The sequence below is a fragment of the Giraffa tippelskirchi genome, chromosome 4 (assembly GCF_054371585.1).
Source record: "Giraffa tippelskirchi isolate mGirTip1 chromosome 4, T2T-mGirTip1v1.2.pri, whole genome shotgun sequence".
Lineage (NCBI taxonomy): Eukaryota > Metazoa > Chordata > Mammalia > Artiodactyla > Giraffidae > Giraffa > Giraffa tippelskirchi.
This window is the reverse complement of record NC_137278.1, coordinates 135,060,635-135,080,732: the sequence shown is the minus strand read 5'-3', so window position 1 is coordinate 135,080,732 and position 20,098 is coordinate 135,060,635. Positions and strand designations below refer to the sequence as shown.

General features: G+C 39.4%; 1 protein-coding gene across 19 annotated transcripts in view; it reads right to left on the bottom strand.

Annotated features, from left to right (window-relative positions):
- The window catches only part of SLC38A1 (solute carrier family 38 member 1), a 70,867-nt gene that overhangs the window by 1,885 nt on the left and 48,884 nt on the right, over positions 1-20,098 (bottom strand). For 8 of the 19 annotated variants that reach the window (XM_081483124.1, XM_081483127.1, XM_081483119.1 and 5 more), the window contains 11 exons: positions 19,609-19,701; positions 19,204-19,285; positions 17,919-18,001; positions 16,373-16,431; positions 16,136-16,249; positions 14,689-14,768; positions 11,440-11,540; positions 8,991-9,109; positions 8,305-8,446; positions 8,116-8,213; positions 5,748-6,320 (listed from right to left, as the gene is read on the bottom strand). In XM_081483124.1, coding sequence (XP_081339250.1) covers positions 6,219-6,320; positions 8,116-8,213; positions 8,305-8,446; positions 8,991-9,109; positions 11,440-11,540; positions 14,689-14,768; positions 16,136-16,249; positions 16,373-16,431; positions 17,919-18,001; positions 19,204-19,285; positions 19,609-19,701 — 1,073 coding nt within the window. In that variant the 3' untranslated portion in view covers positions 5,748-6,218. Of the gene's footprint in view, position 1; positions 4,880-5,029; positions 6,321-6,482; positions 6,622-6,884; positions 7,619-7,989; positions 8,214-8,304; positions 8,447-8,990; positions 9,110-11,439; positions 11,541-14,688; positions 14,769-16,135; positions 16,250-16,372; positions 16,432-17,918; positions 18,002-19,203; positions 19,286-19,608; positions 19,702-20,098 lie in introns of those variants that run through there. The other 11 variants (XM_081483132.1, XM_081483131.1, XM_081483133.1 and 8 more) reach the window with 7 other exon arrangements.

The window sequence follows — 20,098 nt, the reverse complement described above, 5'->3', positions numbered from 1 at the left end:
ATGCTTTATTCCACATTTTAATACTATGTTAACAGAGCAGTTATACAACAGAACTTCTTACATGTCTTTATTTACACCACATCCTGAGGGGAAAAAACAAAACTATGTGTTTAATCAACCATGAATGACAAAGTTTTGTGACGTGTGACTCACTTAAATAATCCATCTGAAAGTCATTGACAAGGTTTTACATTAGTAAATCAGTGGTGTGCTACAGGTAGATGAATTCTAGAATACACTGAACTCTATAGAGAGTAGATTACATACCAGCGATCAAGATTCAAGTCTTTTGGGAAAAAAATTACTTAAGACATCCTATGTTGGCGTGGACACTGAAAAGGCAAACATGCAAGACTTTCAAAAGCTTGATAAAATAATAGTTCCTCTTTTTTTTCTTTCTTTCAAATTTGTGCTCACAGTTAATATTCAGGTCTTTCCCCCTCTCAAAGAGACCAAAGTTTGGGAAACAGGAATTCAATTTTGGAAAAAAAAAATTCCTCTTCCCCAACTTCTGTTTTCATAAATACTGTATATTAGCATCAGTGTTAATAGTGAAACAGTATTGCGAAGAAACAACTCATTATTTTGGGTATTCTATTTCTATACGGCAATAATTTGGGTCTAAAATGTTCCTTATTATTTGTAGCTCAGAGGACTACCTTTGAAATAATTAATCTTAATATCAGTATAAGAAATCAATGTAACTATTTCTCAGACATTTCTCTCTCTAAACAAGTAAGATTTGTAGGTTCCAAGTTTTCATTAAGAAAACTATGTTACCTGGGAGAGAATGTAAATTTTTCTAATTCTCAACAAAACCGCTAATATCAATGAAGACATTTATTCTTGATATGCAGATACTAGTGACTTCTATTTCAATGTGGATCAACAACTTCAAAAATATACAGCCTCCTATTTATTTACAATGTATTTACATACAAATGAAGTATTTCCTACAATAAGCCTCAACTGCATAGATTCTTCCTTTTAAAAACACAAATTCAAGCCTGTATGCACATGGGCCCAGTTTCAGTCCTTCCTTACAGAAAACTTGAAAGAAGGAGGTCTGAGCCCTGTGAATTTTACATGCTTTTCAAGAACTTTCCCTTTAAGATTTAGTGGTATTTTTCAGTTGTTAGCCATCCTGTCCCCAGTTTTGTATCTGAAAACCTTAGATCATTATAAATAATTCACTGTATTTTAGAGGAATGGTGTTCTGTTGCTAAAAGATTCTCAGATTTGCCATTCCTAAGGAAAACATTAACATCCTTAAATGATACAATCTCAATCTTTATTTTGAATGTGGATAGAAGTTTACCATGAACTGGAATGGAGGAATGAAATTCTTAAGGTTTACATCCTTTCTAAGCCTCAAGCCAACTTACACTGAAAAACAGAGGGAAACTGATGGCTTTTGCACCGAAGGCATAAAATCAAATACCTGATCGTTTCACTGACCTCCTCCCCACCCGCAACCCAACAAGATGTCCCATTCAGCACTGATCTGCTGTAACAGAGTGGAGCACTAACCTTTTCAAAGCAGTCTTTAGCCCCTTTCAGCAAAGAACTCACTTTAAAGGGAGGACAGGATTGATCATCACATGATGAACCCAAACATTCTAGAGAAACTTCTGACCTAAATTCAGTATTTCCTCTAACAAAGGGTATATCTTTCAATTGTCTTCAAAAAAGAAAAAAAAAAAAACGTAAAACACCTCATTTTAATTTCTTTACAACTGCCAAAACTGTAATCTTACTGTGTCTCAGGCCACATGCAGGCAGCCTTGTTTGCAATGATGCACCTGTACCAGCATTTCCAGTGGGAAGGGGGCTGCATTTCTCCCTTCCCTAAATCCTGGTTTTCACTTCTTATCCCTCAAGTCCCAGGAACCACTGTCTGAGAATGACAGATAAGACTAATGGGGAGAAAAAGGGGAGACAAATTGGCTCAGTATGGGTCTCTAACTTGACCTGTGCCAAGACCACTGGGAGGCCTTGTAAAATACAGTTTGCTGGACCTCCACCCCAAGAGTTTCTGATCTTATTTGGTCTAGGGTGAGGCCTGAGTATGTGCATCCCACTGAGTTCCCAGGTGATGCTGATGCTGCTGATCTGGGGATCCTCACTTTGAGAAACATTGACTTGGAGACTTGAATCCAACTCTAGAAAGAAGCTAATTCTGGGGTGACTGTCTGAGGTGTCCTCTGAAATACCATGACACCTTAGTCCACCTCAAGCCCCACGGCCATCACCCATGTATGTGTTTCTCAACAGGGTCTGCAAATCTAAGAGGAAAAGTGGGTAGAGAGCTTTTTACCCCTCTTTGACTACTGGGCAGTTAAACTATGGTTTCCTAGCAGTGAATCCATTAAAAGTGCTGCGTGCTGGCTTCAGCAACTGGCATGTAGGAGAAACTATGCAGTGACATCATTTATGGTAGTGGGAGTGAAGGAGATAAACTCCAGGAGCAAAAGGTCCTACAAACAGAAGCAGGCAGGCCAGGCCTGAGCCTCCAGAGAAAAGAAGGGGTAGCAGGGGAGAATGTCCCTGGTGATGTACGGCTCACCGGAGGACCCTTCATCCTCCTTAACCCTCCTCCTTCTATGAGGTCTCTGGTTGCCCTGGACCTGGTCCTCTTCCTTTGCTGGGGACCCAGCTGTAGGCCACTCTGGGCACTTCTAATTGGTGGCTACTCTGGTGCCACCATCCAGCAGGCAGTGTGAGGTTGGAGCGGTTGATCCAGCTTCCACTAACAACATGAGGGACGGATTCTTGGCAACTCTGAACAAACACCTGCTAGAAACAAAATCATATTCATTGCTTAGATTCCTTAGCAGTCTTGTTATATAGTATCCTATTTCAGCTAAACTATGAGTTTAGATCATCTTTTCTAGTTGGTCTGGGGGCCTAACCATCATGTATAACTTGGTTTCTGAAGGAAAACACATTCCAGGTTGCAAACAACCAATTGACAGTTCTGCACTATGCTCTGCCTATAAGCTGGGGTTCTGCACTAGCTTATAAATTGGGGACAGCCTATAATTAACAAGACTGAATTTCTTTCCTGTACATATGCTGCTATCCTCACTTCCAATAAGTAACATGAAGGAAATTAGGGATTTACAGTGTGCTATGTTATTACAACTAGAGAACAGTTCACACCCCAAAGTGTGAACCTAGCACTCTTCACTGGTGCTGAGATCCTACCTACCCAAGGAAAATGTGTTGCTCCCAAAGGCTTAAGGTATAAAATTCGTTACTCTACTCACATAGCAGAAAAACTTGTACAGCACTTGACTGTGTGATTTAAATTCTACCTAACATCTGTGGTACATGTATTTTTGGCTACGGGTTCACTACTCGGAACAAGAAGAATAAGAACAGTACACTTTACAGGTAATCCCACACAAATGGTGAAATTAATCACTGATATCTGACAAATTACAGTAGGATCTATTATATTCAGTCAACAATAAACTTAAATAAACATACAAAGAAGATTTTTAAAACCTGTAGTAGTGCAGACATCAACAAGTGCCTCCTCTAAATAAGCATATTTTAAATAATAAAAAAATCCCGTTCTGACACATAAAATCCAGAGATCCAAAAATATCACTACACATCCCAAGAGCTAATGATAATCTTCTAAACTGACTCTATGGGCAGAAAGTGAATTTTTTAAATTAATGAAGAAAACAGGAAGTAGCCTAATATAGCCTGCAAATGAAATTTATATTTTTTTAATGGAGGGTCATCCACTATCTAGCTATTACATGATTGGGTCCCCTGGACAAGCAACAAGGGCCAGGCATCTTGTTTGGTTGAGTTTCTCTTCTTCTCATCTATGGAAGACTGTTAAGAAGGACAGAAATGGCTGTGGGTTTCACTGGGTTAGGAATTCATACATAGGTAGGTACTCATTTCTAAATACCTGAACTCTGATCTCTGTGGATGTAATTCTGGAGCATGACATTAGAAGCTATGATGAAACTACTAAGACAGGCACAAAATAATCTTTCCTTTTCCCCCAAGAGGGTCAGGAATGATCCTGAAGCTTGCTTTCTGTATGGGATATTAGTCTGTAAAGAGGAGGGGACAGTTCCGTGTTACTCCCGGTAAGTGTGGAGGCCTCTGGGGATCTCAGTGCAGGAGGAACAGAGCCCAGAGTTAAGTGCCTCGAAACTCTGCCAAGAGTCTGTGGTTAGAGGCTACTTATCTTTGGATAAGAAATCTGTTCAGTGAACTGACGTATTTGTTGAATTCAACCAGGATGTAGATATAACACAAGCCCTGTTTCAAGAGACTAGCTCACAGGGTACACATGCTTCTCATTGTGTGATACAGACAATCCAAGCACAGGTGATGGCCCAGCACAGGGGGGATGTGGTGCTGGGTTTCTATCCTGTCCCCAATGCCTTTTCAAGCTACCGTGCCCCAAACTTCTCTTCTTTTGCAGTCTCTCCGGAATTTCCTTCACTGGCTTTTAGGAAAGGGGCTACAGTAAGAGTGTCAGCAACTCTGTCCCCCATGTGGGTCACATCAGGTGGGCAGTGACAGCCCACCCTTGACCAGGGATGAGGAGAGGGACAGCACTGACACCAAAGCCCCATCTTGGGGGAGAAAGGGACACAGTGCTTTTATCACACGCTGTCTTCAAAATCACCTCTGAAGGCTCTTTTTCTTTTTTCAAGACTGGATGGATGGCTAGTGGAGAAGAAATAGGAATGAGGCTTATTTAAGGTACAAAAATCTTGTATTTGCAATAACCTAACTTTATAAATACAAACTGTTAGTCACTCAGTTGTGTTCACCTCTTTGTAACCTCATGGACTATAGCCCGCCAGACTCCTCTGTCCATGGACTTCTCCAGGCAAGAATACTGGAGTGGGTAGCCGTGCCCTTCCCCAGGGGATCTTCCCAACCCAGAGATGGAACCAGGGTCTTCTGCACTGCAGGAGACACCAGTTTGATCCCTGGGTTGGAAAGATACCCTGGAGAGGGGCACGGCTACCCACTCCAGTATTCTTGCCTGGAGAAGTCCATGGACAGAGGAGCCTGGCGGGCTACAGTCCATTAGGTTGCAAAGAGGTGGACCCAACTGAACAACTAACACTTTCACTTTCATAGATATAAAACAAATCTTTTAAAGACCCCCCTAAAGTACCTAATATAAAACAGGATTTACTTTCCCTAGATCATCCTTGGTTAGATACACATGATTTTCTGTGCAAAAAGCTGGTGGACATGAGTAGAAGCTGCTGGGTTTATAATTTAAGAAAATGTTTTTCCCCCTTCAACAATACAGATGTAGGGCTGAAGGCTATCTGCATCTGAAAAATATTTCCTCATGCATTTTGGACAATCTTTTTGTAGGACTCTTGCTTCTCAGTTTGTTATAGAGGTGTTGTGGGTCTTCCCCAACAAAAGCTGACTCAGATTATATAGAGTAACTTTGACACAAAGAGGGAAACAAAACTTCATTTGCTAGATAACCCAGATGTGTAGTTCAGTATATTTACCAAGGTAAGAATCATTCCCACCCCTTTCCGAGCTGAGAACACTCGCCAGTGAAGGTCTCTGCACAGAGTGGATGGAATGCCAGCGAGGCCATGAGCTGCTGAAGCTCGCCTGCCAGGTGATCAGAGCTGCCTCAAATATTGGGCATTCTCTGATCCAACAAGGGTATGTGCCCTGTGACTCTCATCTGATTATCCCTATGTGCTATGTTAACCAAAATAGGCAAATTATTTACGAAACCATTTTTTTCTGTAAAGCAAAATAAATATATACAATTCAAGATTCTTTTCTCTGCTAAAAAGGTACAGATATTATAAGCTGAATATCAGTAGGAAAATTATTTCAGAATCTGGATGTACAATAAATAAACACGATGGATGATCATGTCTTCAAAGTTCTAAGAGACGATGAAATCACACAAAAAAATAGAGTTAGTAGAGTGAAAAACAATCAACTGTGAAAAGTACTGGAAAATATGATTGCATGAAATTTGGAACCAAAAAAAATCCACAATCCTTAAAATTGATCCCCAATCCTGGAGGGGCATGAATCATGATAGAAACAGGTCTCTTGTTTTGCTACCAAAGTATCATTTCATTGTGTATCTTGTAAATTTCTGTTTGCTTCTGTAAACTTGCAAAGGAAGTGATGAGGGGTTGCTGATGCGTGGTAACTTGACTGTTTCTTTTTCTCAGCTGGTCTTAGTGGCCTTCGTCACCACTTGATGAGTAGGCCCAGTCGTAGATGACCAAGGGAATGCTTACCAGGGAAAACAACACCCCCAGACCCAAGAAAAGGGCAGCCTGGAGTAACAGAAAGGCAAGGGTTATTTTCAGGGAAGCAAACATTTCCCACACACACCTGGGAAAGAACAGAAAGGCTTTTCCTCTCTTCTCGTGTCCCCTAATCTTTGGTCTGTTACATCTATTACTGAACTGTGAGATTCTTTCTAAAGTTTTGTGTACCTGATTCTCCAAGGATGGGAAACAGAAAAACTAGCTGTGCAGAACCATCCTCTGTATTCTGCTCTTTGACTTCGGGGTCATCTTAGAGTGAATCTGCTCTACAACTGACTGGATATTACTCTTGCTAGCTTCTTTCAGACTAAAGGTGAAAACGAAAAAAAGAAAAAAGATTATCCTTAGAAAACATACAGGTCATTTCATCAACCAGCCTAGTTTATCACTGGCAGGTAAACATTTCTGTTTGAAAAAGTGTTAAAAGGATATCTAAAAACAGAGTAGATTTGATCGAGTGAGACAGGAAATTGGTATACAAAATTAAGTGATTTCAAGGGTTGATGAAGGCCCAGGGGGCAGGTTACTAAGTCTAAAATCTGGAGAACACAAGCTTACAAATTGCTTGGCGTTGGGTTTCCAATGAGAGCTGAAATTCAGGGAGAAGGATGAAGTGGCATAAGAGCCAGGGCGGGCTGGACTGAAGTCTGGAGGAGGAGACAGAGGTATGGGAAGGGGAGGGGGCGGAGAGTGGGGTTGAGAGGGTTGCATCCAGGCTCACCATCACTGGTCTGGTGTAACTCCCAGTGAACCCCTACATGGACTGGATCTCTTGCTTAATGCTATTTGGTAGATCCTCCCAGCGGTTTTATAATGGGAGCAAGGTTGGAGAGACCTAGAGAATTCATGATCAGTAGGTCTCCATCACTGTCAGATTGAATCTTAAGTTTACTGCCAAAATTTAATCAAAAACCTCCCCAAAAAACAAAAAGTCCAGGACCAGAAGACTGCTCCTTCCTCTCTATCCTCATGAAGCCCCCACTGGTCAGATTTAGAAGGATTTGAGATTTATGGCTTTAGGGATAGCCCTGTTGGGGAAGCAGATGCTCCAGCAGCATCAACGACGCTTCCTCTAAATACACAGGGATGTTCTCCTGTGCCTACGCCCCTCATTGGGGTCTGTTGACTCAGGTAACGTGTGCGATTGGAGTGCTTACACTATCTGGGAGGGCGGCTGAGAAGCCTTCTCCGAGGCCAAACATAATGGTGCTCCAGAAGGTACTCATGTAGCAGCCACTTCACCCCTGCTCCCCTCACTGTCTCCAAGTGCACCACCTTCAAGATGCCCTTGAACTTCACCAGACCTGGAAACAAGAATTCCAATATAGAAAGGTAGTTTCTGAATCCAGGTCTGTTGCTCCAAAGCATTTCTGTCAAATCATAAAAAGAGCCAATGCTAACTCAGCTGTTTCAATTAAGGCACTGCAGGTTCCCTGGGCTGAAGGATGGAGTTACAGGACCAGGGACTATACAGAAACAGTGGACTGCAGAAAATTTTTGAGTCCCTTTCCACTTTAGATCTTGCTAATGACAAGGCATCACCCTGGAGAGACACAGGATGATAAATGTCTAATCTCTTGGCAGGCCACTCTGACACAAAAGGAGCAGAACCTGAAGATATTTTGAGGGAATGGAGAAGATCCTGATATGATATTTTAAATCTCCCAAATGGGCAAACACTAGGATGGTTGTCTCCTTTTGAGGTCACTGTAAGTACTAGATGGTGGAGATGGACTAATTATCCGGCATAGTTCAGTGAAAAACAAATTAGAAAAAAGAGAGTGGCCAGCATGAGACATACCCAAATTCGTTGAGTTCTTTTATCTCCATCTTGGCTTGTGATTTTTAAATAAAGAGATGAAGGAAGAATGAAAATAAGCATATTAGCAGATGTAACGCCTGGAAAATAAGAAAAATTGAGGTTATCATTGTGAAAGTTGAACTTTCTAAACAGCTATCGTAGAATAAGTGGCAGGTCAGAAAGCCATACCAACGACTCCAAAAATATCCTTCATGGAGGGTATGAAGATCACCAACAAGTTGATAATAACCAGGAGTATGAAGGTCACCAAGACATGACGACATAAATTAAACTTTGTTTTCTTAGCCAGTTCAAATAAAGAAGATCGAACCTGTAGAAAAAGAAAGCAAAAGGTTCTGTCATGCCTCCAGCTTGATGCCTTTCATGTTTCTCATCAGTTATGGATGGATTTGGGCACAGGCATTTGGACATGTTCAGTCCACACCTCGTGAGTTTATAGATGGCTTAACCATCTGGGAAGCCAGGGGGGCTGGACTTAAGATGGAAAGTCCTTTTCTTTACGAGTAGGTAGTTTTCTTTTGCAGAGGGGGACAATTTCTATTTTATCTATGACTGAGCACTCTCTTCTGGTCCTTCTATATTCCCCTGTCTTGGAAGACTGGGATTCAAACAGTCTATCTACATTTCTCTGTAAGGAAGAGGGATAGATTAATCAGAATTGATTTATCTGTCAGAAGGCTACCCTAACTCACTGATCCCACTTTCTTTCCAAAGACCCTTGAAAGCCTTCCCTGAGGCAGTTTCAGTGATGCAGGAGTTCCCCACAGCAGCCTTGCCCCGCAAGTGGCTCCTGAAGGCAGCACAGAAGAGGAGCCCTCATCTTTTCTCAGGCTGCACTGAGGCCTTTTACTCACCGTGAAAAATAACACGGGCACGGTGAGGATGACGGCCACGATGACTGCCAGCCGTACCGTCAGAATAAGGATGTCATCCTTACTCTGATACTTGTGGAGGAGGTCAGACTGCACGGTTTCTAAAATGAGGTGGAATGTGAAAGGGCATTAAAACAAGACCAAAGAATTATCATGGAGTGACGGGTTTTCTGAACCACAAAGGATCTGTAAAGTAAAGGGGGCAAGGAAAGCAATGTTCTGGGAACTGAAGTGTCTATTCAACAATTTATAAAGTTGAAGCAAAATCCCCCATGTGAGACATGCCCCACCTGTCCACACCTGCAGCAAAAAGGAGTGTAACAGAAATCACCAGAAATTACACAGAGTGGGGAGCTTCATTTGCACTAAACTAAATCTAGGAGTGAGCTGAGGTTAGAAATACCATACGGTTGAAGCACAAAACCCTTCTTCATCTAGATTCTCCTCAACTTGGTGCCACTCATCCAACAGTGCCCATCAGCCTCAGTCTTGCTGAGTGGGCTGCAGGTCACCTAAAGCCTCCTTCAAAGTCTTCTGTTATCACTCAACGTACAAGCAGAAGTGCCCATGGAACTTCACTGCTGCAAGGAACTCATTCTTCTCTTCCAGATATGTTTTCCTCATAAAGCTTATATACCACTTTGAACTTTTTCGTAACACTGAACTTCAGAAAGTGTCATTTCAAAGACAATGAAAGCTAGAAAGGCAGTCACTGAGCAAGAAAAAGCTGACTCCTGTCTTTTTTAAAGAATAATTGCTGTTTTTTAAATATTTATTCTTATTTATTTATTTGGCTATGTCAGGTCTTAGTTGCTGTGTGTAGAATCTTTAGTTGTGGTATGTAGGACTCAGTTCCCAGACCAGGGATCAGGCCGCCTGCGTTGGGAGCATGGAGTCTTAGCTACTGGACCACTGAGGAAGGCCCACTCATGTCTTTTTTTATCGATGACTGTACAGCAGTTAGTTGTAACTTGGATGTGCTCTGGAGAGGAGCTAAGCTCAAGGTTCTTCTACTCTGCCATTTTGTCTCCAACTCAAAAATCCACTCCTTTGACAAGAGATCGTTCCCTTCCCATCTCAAGGTTCAGGGTGTGGAATTCCAGTTCCACTTAACAGTCTGGGCCAGAGATAGGTCTCAATTTTAGAAAAAGGATCCTAGATTATAATAAAAATCTCCTTAGTTCTAATTTCCTTGATTCAAAATTCATAACCATCTAAAAATAGCTGAGCTTTGTTTCTTTGACCTAAGAGTATGAAAGGGTTTGGTATTCTCTTCTATGTGGGAAAAAAATGGATTTGCCAGAAAAAATCATAGTTTGAACAAGGCAACGGTGAGACCAATCAACTAATATTAGGCTTTCTCTCTCTCTCTTTCCCTCCCTTTACCCACCCCCAAGCCCTGCAACTCTGCAGGAAACTTGAGAACACCATCTTTATGCAGAAATTAAATGTGGTATTTATGGATTCATTAGACAATGCTCTTCTCCATTGCTTGTGAAGATGGTAATTAGGGAATTCCCTGGCAGTCCAGTGGTTAGGACTCAGTGCTTTCACTACCAAAGGCCTGGGTTCAATCTCTGGTTGGGGAACTATGGTCCCACAAGCTGTGAGGCTTGTGGTAATGGTAATGACACAACTGTATAATCAGGGAAGCCTTTCCAGGCTGAATTAATCATCTCAAATGTGTTTAAATTTTGAGACATTTGTGTTTATGAAAAAAAGTGCCCCCAAGAAACATTATTTAATAGAGAATGTAATGTGAAATTTATGTATTCAAATTTAAACTAGGTCCCAAATTATAATGATAACGAAAGATGTTAAATAAAATTGCAGGATGATTGGAATAGGAGAGGATGAAGAAGCAGCAAGGTAGACCATTTATACAGGGTCAATGAAAGTTACAAATGAAACTTTGTTCGTTTTCAGATTTCGTTTAACTCTGTCATTGCTTCATATTGAAGCAAAGCTCCACCTGCCGCTGAACAATCAGGTGTTTTATTATTAATTAACGCACAGTGTCATGAGTGTAGCACTTTGCTCTCTCTCACTTTCAAAGTCTGTCTCTGTATCTCTTTTCTATTAATGGAAAATGACCCAGTTCACAACAGCAATTAGGAAAGCCTTCTCTGATATAGTTCTAAACCTTCCTTAGTAAAGGTGACATGCTTATAAAATGTATTTTTTAAGGACAGAATTAGGAGAAAAAATTATGGTATATTGTTTCAGTAATTATTCTACTGCATAGTCAGCATGAATATGTAAAGGAACCACAGCCATTTGCTTTAAGCAGAAGAAAAGATCAGCAAAATCAATGGATAGATTTGTTGCTTTTGGGGGTTATCACATTGGAATATCAGTACATGTTTTGATACTGATTTTTACTAATTTACTTACTAATACCTATATTTAGGTACTGACAGAAGGTACTTACCATAGAATGTCAAGTAGCCAAAAATGGCAGTCAAGAAATACATAACAAACATGGCGAAAAAGGAGATATTTGAAACCATCTGCATCTTTTTCTGTGATCGACTAAAAACAAAGAAAAAGAAATTTGAAAAATTAAAAACCATGTTACTGAATATAAGCACAAATATTAACCCTAAAGAATGGAACTTAACTTTCTTTCTATCAGGCTTGGGCTGACTTGACCTGCTGTAATTACCCCCAGTAATTATAGCAAATATGCCAGTTTCCAATAACTTTCTTTACACTGACTGGGTATTGTGAGAGAAAGAGCCATGGAACAAACAATCCCTTGAATGTTCTTCCCCATTCTTCTGAAAGAATATTGAGTTCTCATTTGAAGGGCAGAGAGTATTTTTTTAACATTTGTTTGATACAATCTCCACACTCAGGATGCACAGGAAAAAGGCAGAATAAGTTCCAATGCTGTTCTCTTGGCTCCAGAGATCAGGAGCTGAGCTAGAATTTGACTTGGGGTGTTTTGTCACTAAAGCTGCTATTTAAGGTCTGATTTTCCCATTGAATAGCCTCAAGGGGGGCTTGCTTCCCAGGTGGCTCAGTGGGTAAAGAATTCACCTGCAACACAGGAGATAGTGGTTCCATCCCTGGGTCGGGAAGATCCCCTGGAGGAGGGCATGGCCACCTGCTCCAGTATTCTTGTCTGGAAAAACCCATAGACACAGGAGCCTGGCAGACTGCAGTCCACGGGGATGCAAGAAGTCAGACGTGACTAAGCATGCACGTACTCACACAGCCTCAGGGAAGCTGTATGTCTCCACAGCAATGAGTGCCCAAGAACTCACAGCTGGGATAATGAAAGGCTCTCTCTTTCTCTCTTAGGTCAAGTTTATCCTGGGAGTTTGCATGAACCTCTAAGTTTCTTTAGCTGCCTAAACAATTAATCTACAAGACTTGTACTCAAGAGTAGGCCACCAATAAGCACGACATTTGACTGTGTCATAACAGGAAATATGGAAAACAAGACAAATTGAGAAATACCCACATAAGAAAACTACAAACTACAAGCAGAACTATTAAAAGTTCTTTAATAGTTCAAAGTTCAAAGACATCTTTTGTTTAATCATCTTATGTTTAAATACCTTAAATTTAAGATCATAAAGTAGGACTAATGTGTGCATAGATAGGTAGATGTAAATACTTCAAAACTTAGTCATAAATCAATTTAAAATGAAAGAGGAACAATCATGAGTGAAGTCAATCCTGAATAACATCATCTTTCTTTCATAATGGAAATAGGTAACTATACTGTATATCTTTTCTGAGCTTAAGACTATGCCATGATGCCTATTTCAAGAAACAAGAAAAATCTCAATCTACCCTGATACCTAAAGAAACTAGAAAAAGAAAAACAAAGTCCAAAGTCGGCATAAGAAAGGAAATTTTAAAAAAGTGGAAATAAATAAAATACAATAGAAAAAAGATAATAGAAAGGATCAATGAAACTAAGAACTGATTCTTTGAAAAGATAAACAAAATTGACAAACCTTTAGCTAGGCTTACAAAGAAAAAAGACAGAAGGCCCTGATAAATAAAATCAGAAACAGAAGAGAGTTAAGTACCAATAGACATCACAGAAATACAAGGGACTACAAGGGAGTATTGTGAAAGTTATATGCCAACACATTGGACAATCTAGAAGAAATGGACAAATGCTTAGAATCATATAACCTTTCAAGACTGAAACATGAAGAAACAGAAAATATGAATAGACCCATCACTAGCACAGAGATTGAAGCAGTCATCAAAAACCTCTGGAAAAACAGAAGTCCAGGACCAGAGGGCTTCACTGGTGAATTCTACCAAACATTCAAAAATTTAACACCTATCCTTCTCAAACTCTTCCAAAAATTTGAAGAGGAGGGAATGGTTCGTAACATGTTATGAGGCCAACATCTTTTGTGATACCAAAACCAGAAAAAGACAACACAAAAAAGGAAAATCACTGGCTAATATGTCTGATGAATATAGATGCAAAAATCCTCAACAAAATATTAGCAATGACAAACTCACAGCAAACATCACTTTAAATGATGAAAAATAGAAGTTATCCCTCTAAAATGAGGAAGAGGACAAGGATGCCCACTCTTATCACTCTTATTCAACCTAATATCAGAAGTCCTAGCCAGAGCAATTAGGGAAGAAAAAAATAAAAAGCATCCAAATTGGAAAGAACAAAGTAAAACACATCATTTTATATACTGAAAACCCTGAAGACTCCACCAAAAAACTATTAGAGATAATAAACAAGTACAGTAAAGTTGCAAGGTACAAAATTATACAAAAATCTGCCATGTTTCTATATGCTAACAATGAGATAACAGAAAGAGAAATTAAGAAAACAATCCATTTACAAGTGCAACAAAAAGAATAAAATATCTAGGAATAAATTTACAAGGATGTAGCTACATAGAATAGAGTAGTGGTTACCAGCAGGGAAGGGGTAAGGGAGGACAAAATGGGTAAAGGAGATCCATTGTATGGTGATGGATGGAAATTATATTTTTGTGAGCAGGACATAGTGTGTATGGAAGTAGAAACATTAGGTTGTACACATGAAACCTATATAAGTTGTAAACCAGTTATCTCAAAAAAAGAGACTATGCCATGATAAATATTTTTATGTAGAAAGTCTGATAATAGTAGGCTAAGAAGAGAACCCATGAGGGAATTCATAAGCAGTCCTTTCGTTTTCTCTAGAAGAGCAATCAAAAACAAATCCGTAATCAATGTAATAGTTTGAAATGAACAACAATATTCTTCTGTCCAGTTTGTGGTCTTAACATTCATTTCTTCCTGCCTGATTTACCAGCCTTTTCCAACTAAACCAAAAGGCAAATCATATACAATGTATTCAGTGGTTCACAGATGAATCTGAAGATTACCATTATTCATTTGCAAACTAATCACAAGTAATATAAAGCAACACAAACACTTGAACTCTCTTGAGTAACATAGTATTTGAAAAACCAAATTAATAAGAAAAAGCCCACATAATAAAAGCTTTTTAAACATTTATGGCCAAAATATACTGCAGGTTTGTGTCTTGCTCAAGAATGACAAAGTAAATGTTGAAGCTGGGCTGTGGGAGTTCATGATACGAGTCCATTTATTTTGATACAGCACTTGCCTATTAATGAGAGGCTGTAAAATGATCCAGTTTGCAAAAAAAAAAAAAATTAAACAAATCTCTTACTCTTTAAGCTCACTGTAAATTGGCAGGACCGACGGGTGGCAGACAAAAGCGAATGCAATTGTTGGTAAAGCGTACACGGTCTATTTGAAAGGAAAAAATAAACGTTATGGAAGGCATTTTTACCATTAAAAACTGTATAGCTCCAGTATTTCTGAGCTGTCTTTTTATCTGACAGCCCTTCAGAATCCTTGGATTATTTGGTTATTAGGGGAACTTTGATATCTAAAATAGGGGCAGCTTTTCTAAGACAGCTTATCTAGCTTGAGACATTAGGCACTTGGCAGAGAGGGGTTTTACAGCCAGGCTCACCTACAGTGTATTTTACATCCTCCAGGCATTGCATCACCTCTATCTATGTGGCACTAGCTGGTTACTAGCACTTTCCTCTGTTATTTCACTGAATCCCCACAATCCTGAGACAGACCAGTGCTATTCTCCTGGCTCCCCCCAAGACAGGTGAGGCAACACAGCCAGAACAGGCACCTTCGTTTCACTGCTCTGTGCTTTATACAGGGTGCATAAATATGGCATCTAAAAAGAAAATCACTTTCTTAAAAGAAAACTACTTCACTACTTTGGTGTACCTTTAAGAGTATCAAGACAGCATGTGAGAGATCAATCTAAATTAGTTTCTTAGAAAACAGTAATTCAATATAGTAACTTCTTATGCAAAAAGAAGCTGGCAGAGAAGAAGGGAAAAGTAACATTTCTCATGCTATAATTTTGCCCAAGCAAGGTATCAGGCACATTCTAAGAAACCCTGTAAGATACACAATAGAATCATCGTTTTACAAATGGGATTGACAATTTGCCTGAGGATTCAAATCCAAGCCTGCCTGTTTTCATAGTCCACCCTTCCCTAATATGTCGTATGAATGTTCCTTAAGTGCCAGTTTGTGGTGGGGTCTGTATTTCAACTGTACAAGCTGGGGAAGTTTGAAGTATTCCTTTCTGTCACCATGAGACAGAAGCAGTGAGCTGTGGGATGGGGATGGGTGGGAGGGAGGCTCAAAGGGAGGGGGTATACATATAGTCAGGACTGATTCAAGTTGTTGTACGGCAGAAACCCACACAACATTGTAAAGGAATTATCCTCCTATTAAAAAATTAATTTTAAGAAAAGAAGAAGCAGTGGGCTAAAGGATGCTATGAGTTTGTTTTTAAAGAACTATAAGAAATAGCAGAGCTGAGATAACTGTGCAGAAAGAGGTTTTCACAGAGAATACTTTAGGTTGTCATACACTAAACTGGGTAAAAGGGAGCATGAAATACACCATTTGTGTATGTCTTCAAGGTCATTAAATGGACTGTGGCATTTGAAACCTGTGGTACCCTGTTCCTTTGAGAACAAATGCATCAAAGACAGTTTAATTAAAACAAGTTTAAGAAACACAATGTCCTTTGTAAAAGCACTCCTATTTTTATATCTAAAGGACAAGAAACTTACCTTTGAATTGAAGGTAACATATTTTGGCGTACACATGTCCGCATTTGTTGAATTAGGACTTGTTGAATTTAGCTCTGGAACACAAGAGTCAATTTGAAATTTCTTGTAGATAACCTAGCATTAAAAAAAATAAAGGAGAAACAATCAAACTTTATCAAATAAAGCCCAATAATGCATAATTATTATGTAGCATCATACTATGGCAAAACCAGGCCAACCATTTCAACCAGCACTTACCACAATTAGGAAAAAAACCATACAGCTCAAGGAAAATCCACTAGTATAGCCAAGATAACCTAAAAAGAATTTAAATTATTATTATTATTTTATTCATCACCTCTTTCAATGCATTATTTCAAGCACAGTTTGGGGTTCCAATAATATCCATACATGCTAATATGAATATAAGATTTTCTATTTGATAGGGCTATCTTATTTGGCAAAAAATGGTGACTTTAAATTAAAACAATACAGTAGTATGTGACCTGATTCCAGTTCTTCCTGACACACTAGAGAATGCAGATTTCCAGAATCCAGGGGAAAAGAGCCTCCCAAATTTGGCTCTAAGTCTCTGCTGCTGTATTCTAATGAATTCCTAAAGCCAAATCCATTTACTGCTTGATCCATTCAATAGTTCTTGATTATGTACTTATTGTGTACATACTGAATATGCACAGAAGAGATGAAGTGATTTCTAGGGATAAACTGAGCACCCGAGGCACTCGACCTTGTTCCCCTTAGAACGCCTGGGAGATCTCTGAGCACCGTAAGCTCCAGAAAGGCAGAGTTCAGTGGTCTCTGGGGGCTGCACGGTTCTCAGCTCTGGGGGAGAAGAGTCCTTTCCCCCTAGTACTAAAAAGAGCTATATATACACAGAAAAGCTTAAACACAGTCTCAGAAACCAGAAAATTAAGTAGCTTAAAAAAAAAAATCTACTTATAGGTCTAACAGAACAGCTACAGAGGTGTGGTAAGAACTTGAAATGTCTGCCTCGAATGAGCCCATAATTATAAGGAAATGCATTTCAGAAGCGTTGGACTGGACAGAAGTCTGGCTGCATTATTTCACACATGAAATTTTCATAACATCAGGGATTCTTATCTCCAAATACAAGCACACATGCAAAAATGTCAAAACCAAATGGATATGGCTTAGTGATTATCTACCACTTTTCACTTCCCTCTCTCCCTTCAGTGAGACAAATCATTGAGCCTGGTTAGGCTCTGATCATTTAAGACTGATGCATAATATCAATTTTTGTCTGTTCAGTCACTCAGTTGTGTCCGACTCTTTGTGACCCCACGGACCACCAGGCTTCCCTGTCCTTCACCACCTCCTGGAGCTTGCTCAAATTCATGTCCATTGAGTTGGTGATGCCATCCACCCATCTCATCCTCTGTCGTCCCCTTCTCCTCTGGGTAAAAATATAGGCCACTTTCTGTGGTATTAGATGTGAAATTCTGTTCATCTAAACAATCAGAGTGTGTAAGACCTTCTATGAAGACAATTCCATTTTTTGGACTTTGGGCTTTTAGACAGAGCATTTTCTGTTGCTGGCCCCAGGACCCCCTTTACCCTTCCATGGCTTAGTAGAGGGACTGCTTACAAAGTCGCATACAAGCCAGTGTTTTTATCCCCTATTAAAGTCATGCCTCATTAATACTTACATATTATTACTCAATCTTTACCCTGCAAGTCAAAGTAGGGACCAAAGTTGTTTGTTTTTATTAGGTTTCTGATTCATCTGACTGCAGTAGAGACTGTGATAAAAGCAAGATCTTACCTAAGTTCTTCAAGAGACACAGAGGGAGAATTATGCCAAAGGTAACTGCCACCACCAGCAGGCGGCCATCCACGTACCAGGCTCTGAAAGGCATTTAAGCATACAGTCATATTTTCTTAGACAGCGACTTTTTTTCTCACATGTAAAATTTCACAATATTAAAAAAAAATTTATTATCACTAATGTTTACCATTAATTGTAATTATTCGATTTTTTCCAAACACTTTAAGCCAATCACTAGTCATTTACTATCATCTCTCTCTCCATGTGACTGAGGAAGAGATACTGCTTTTCCCTGCTCTCCCCCATTGGCTAAGCGTGCCATTCTTCTGAATTATTTATATGACTTCAAAGCTGAATGCACACATTACGTTCTGTCAGGTTACAACTTGTCTTATCAATTATTTAAAGAGAAAGTTCCTTTTTGCTTGGCTTGGTAAATATCGTCAAAAAATAAGTCACCACAGGTAGGCATTGCTTTCTCCCTAATCGCTTGTATTTGACCTTGAATCCTGATGCTAGAACACTAGGAACTCTGGCTTCTACAATTCTCCCTTTGAAAGAAGACAGAGAAACTAAGACTGACAAGAACTGTTGAACAAGAGGTAGTCAAAACATAACTGTGTGCCAAATGCAGAGGCAACATTTTCCAAGGTTAGCTACATCTTTAATGAGGTTGGCTCATGTCAATTCTGCTCCCCAAACGTTCTGTCTCATCTTTAAGGAAGAGTCTCAGGTCTTAATTTTGCATGTTCTATTTCTGTGTTAAAAATACTCCATATCTGTTCTATTTCATAGGAACTAGATGTCAATTTCAAGCTCTTGGGAAGTTGCAGGACTTAGTGTCTATAGCACGGCCGATGAATCTATCTTTTAAATGCTCAGATTCAAATGGTTCTCCTTGCTTCCTTCATTTATATACCCTCAGAAACAACAAACCAAGAAAAAACAGCCTAGGGAAAATTCTGTTTCTGCAGTCTTCATAAAACAAAAACTTAGGTTATTAGCCCACATTTCAATTAAAAACATTTTAGTTATCTTTTTTTCACTTTTTAATTTTTTTTAATTAGTTTATTTATATATTTTTTAACTTTACAATACTGTATTTGTTTTGCCATACACTGACATGAATCCACCATGGGTGTACATGTTTTCCCCTTCCAGAACCCCCCTCCCATCTCCCTCCCCATCCCATCCCTCTGGGTCATCCTGGTGCACCAGCCCCGAGCACCCTGTATCATGCATCGAACTTTAGTTATCTTTTAAACAACAGTCTATAACTTACGAAAATTCCTCTTCCTTTCCCATTAGAAACTTTATGGCAGAAGGTAGCTCATTTTTTACTATGAAGAGGTAGCTGAGCATTGCTAGAAGAAAATGAGAACATTTTTAGAAAGAAGACACTGAGGCTCACGTTGCAAGCTATATAAAAGGTGACCAGACTGTCTCTAGACTAACCTTCAGTAGGACATAAAGATGGCTGTAGACACTGTCCAAGTACCCCTGGTTGTAAGTGTAAGTGGTTGTGAGTGACTACTGTTTCTGCTTCACTTTCATTGCACAATTTTAGCAGTGAGAATGATACTGCTTGAATTGTGTTAAAATTCATGTAGCCACCCAACCACTGAGATTAGAAAAAATAGTAATAACGTTCACAACTTTAATGTATAGAAAAAAATAATCTTTTTACCTCCAGTGTTCTGTAGGGAGGTGGCCCCAAAGATGACGAGTTTCCCTGTGGTGCCAAAGACCTGTTCTCCCAGCTTTTCATAAACCATGCAGCCTGTTTAAAAAACCATAGTTGAGAACAGTAAAAATGATGAGTTCCCTACATTAAAAATAGCCAGGATTTCACCATTCTATTGACTATTCCCCAAGTTACTGTGTCTTTATCAAAAATCATATACATAGTCTTCTTGGCTTTGCAAGAATTAAGGCATTCTCATTACAAAACAAAAACAACTTGTTGACTTTTTAAAATGTCAGACATGACCACCATTTTTTTTCCAGGTTGGCTACAAAAGCATTACAAGTATATGATTAGGTCATAAGCCTTATTTTTATTTTAATCATCTCAAAAATCTCCCTACTTTACTGGGGGGAAATTCCCACCCTAATTTTATTCTCAGGCCTGATGTATGTCATTAAAATAAAAATTTGATTTAAAAATAAAAACCCTG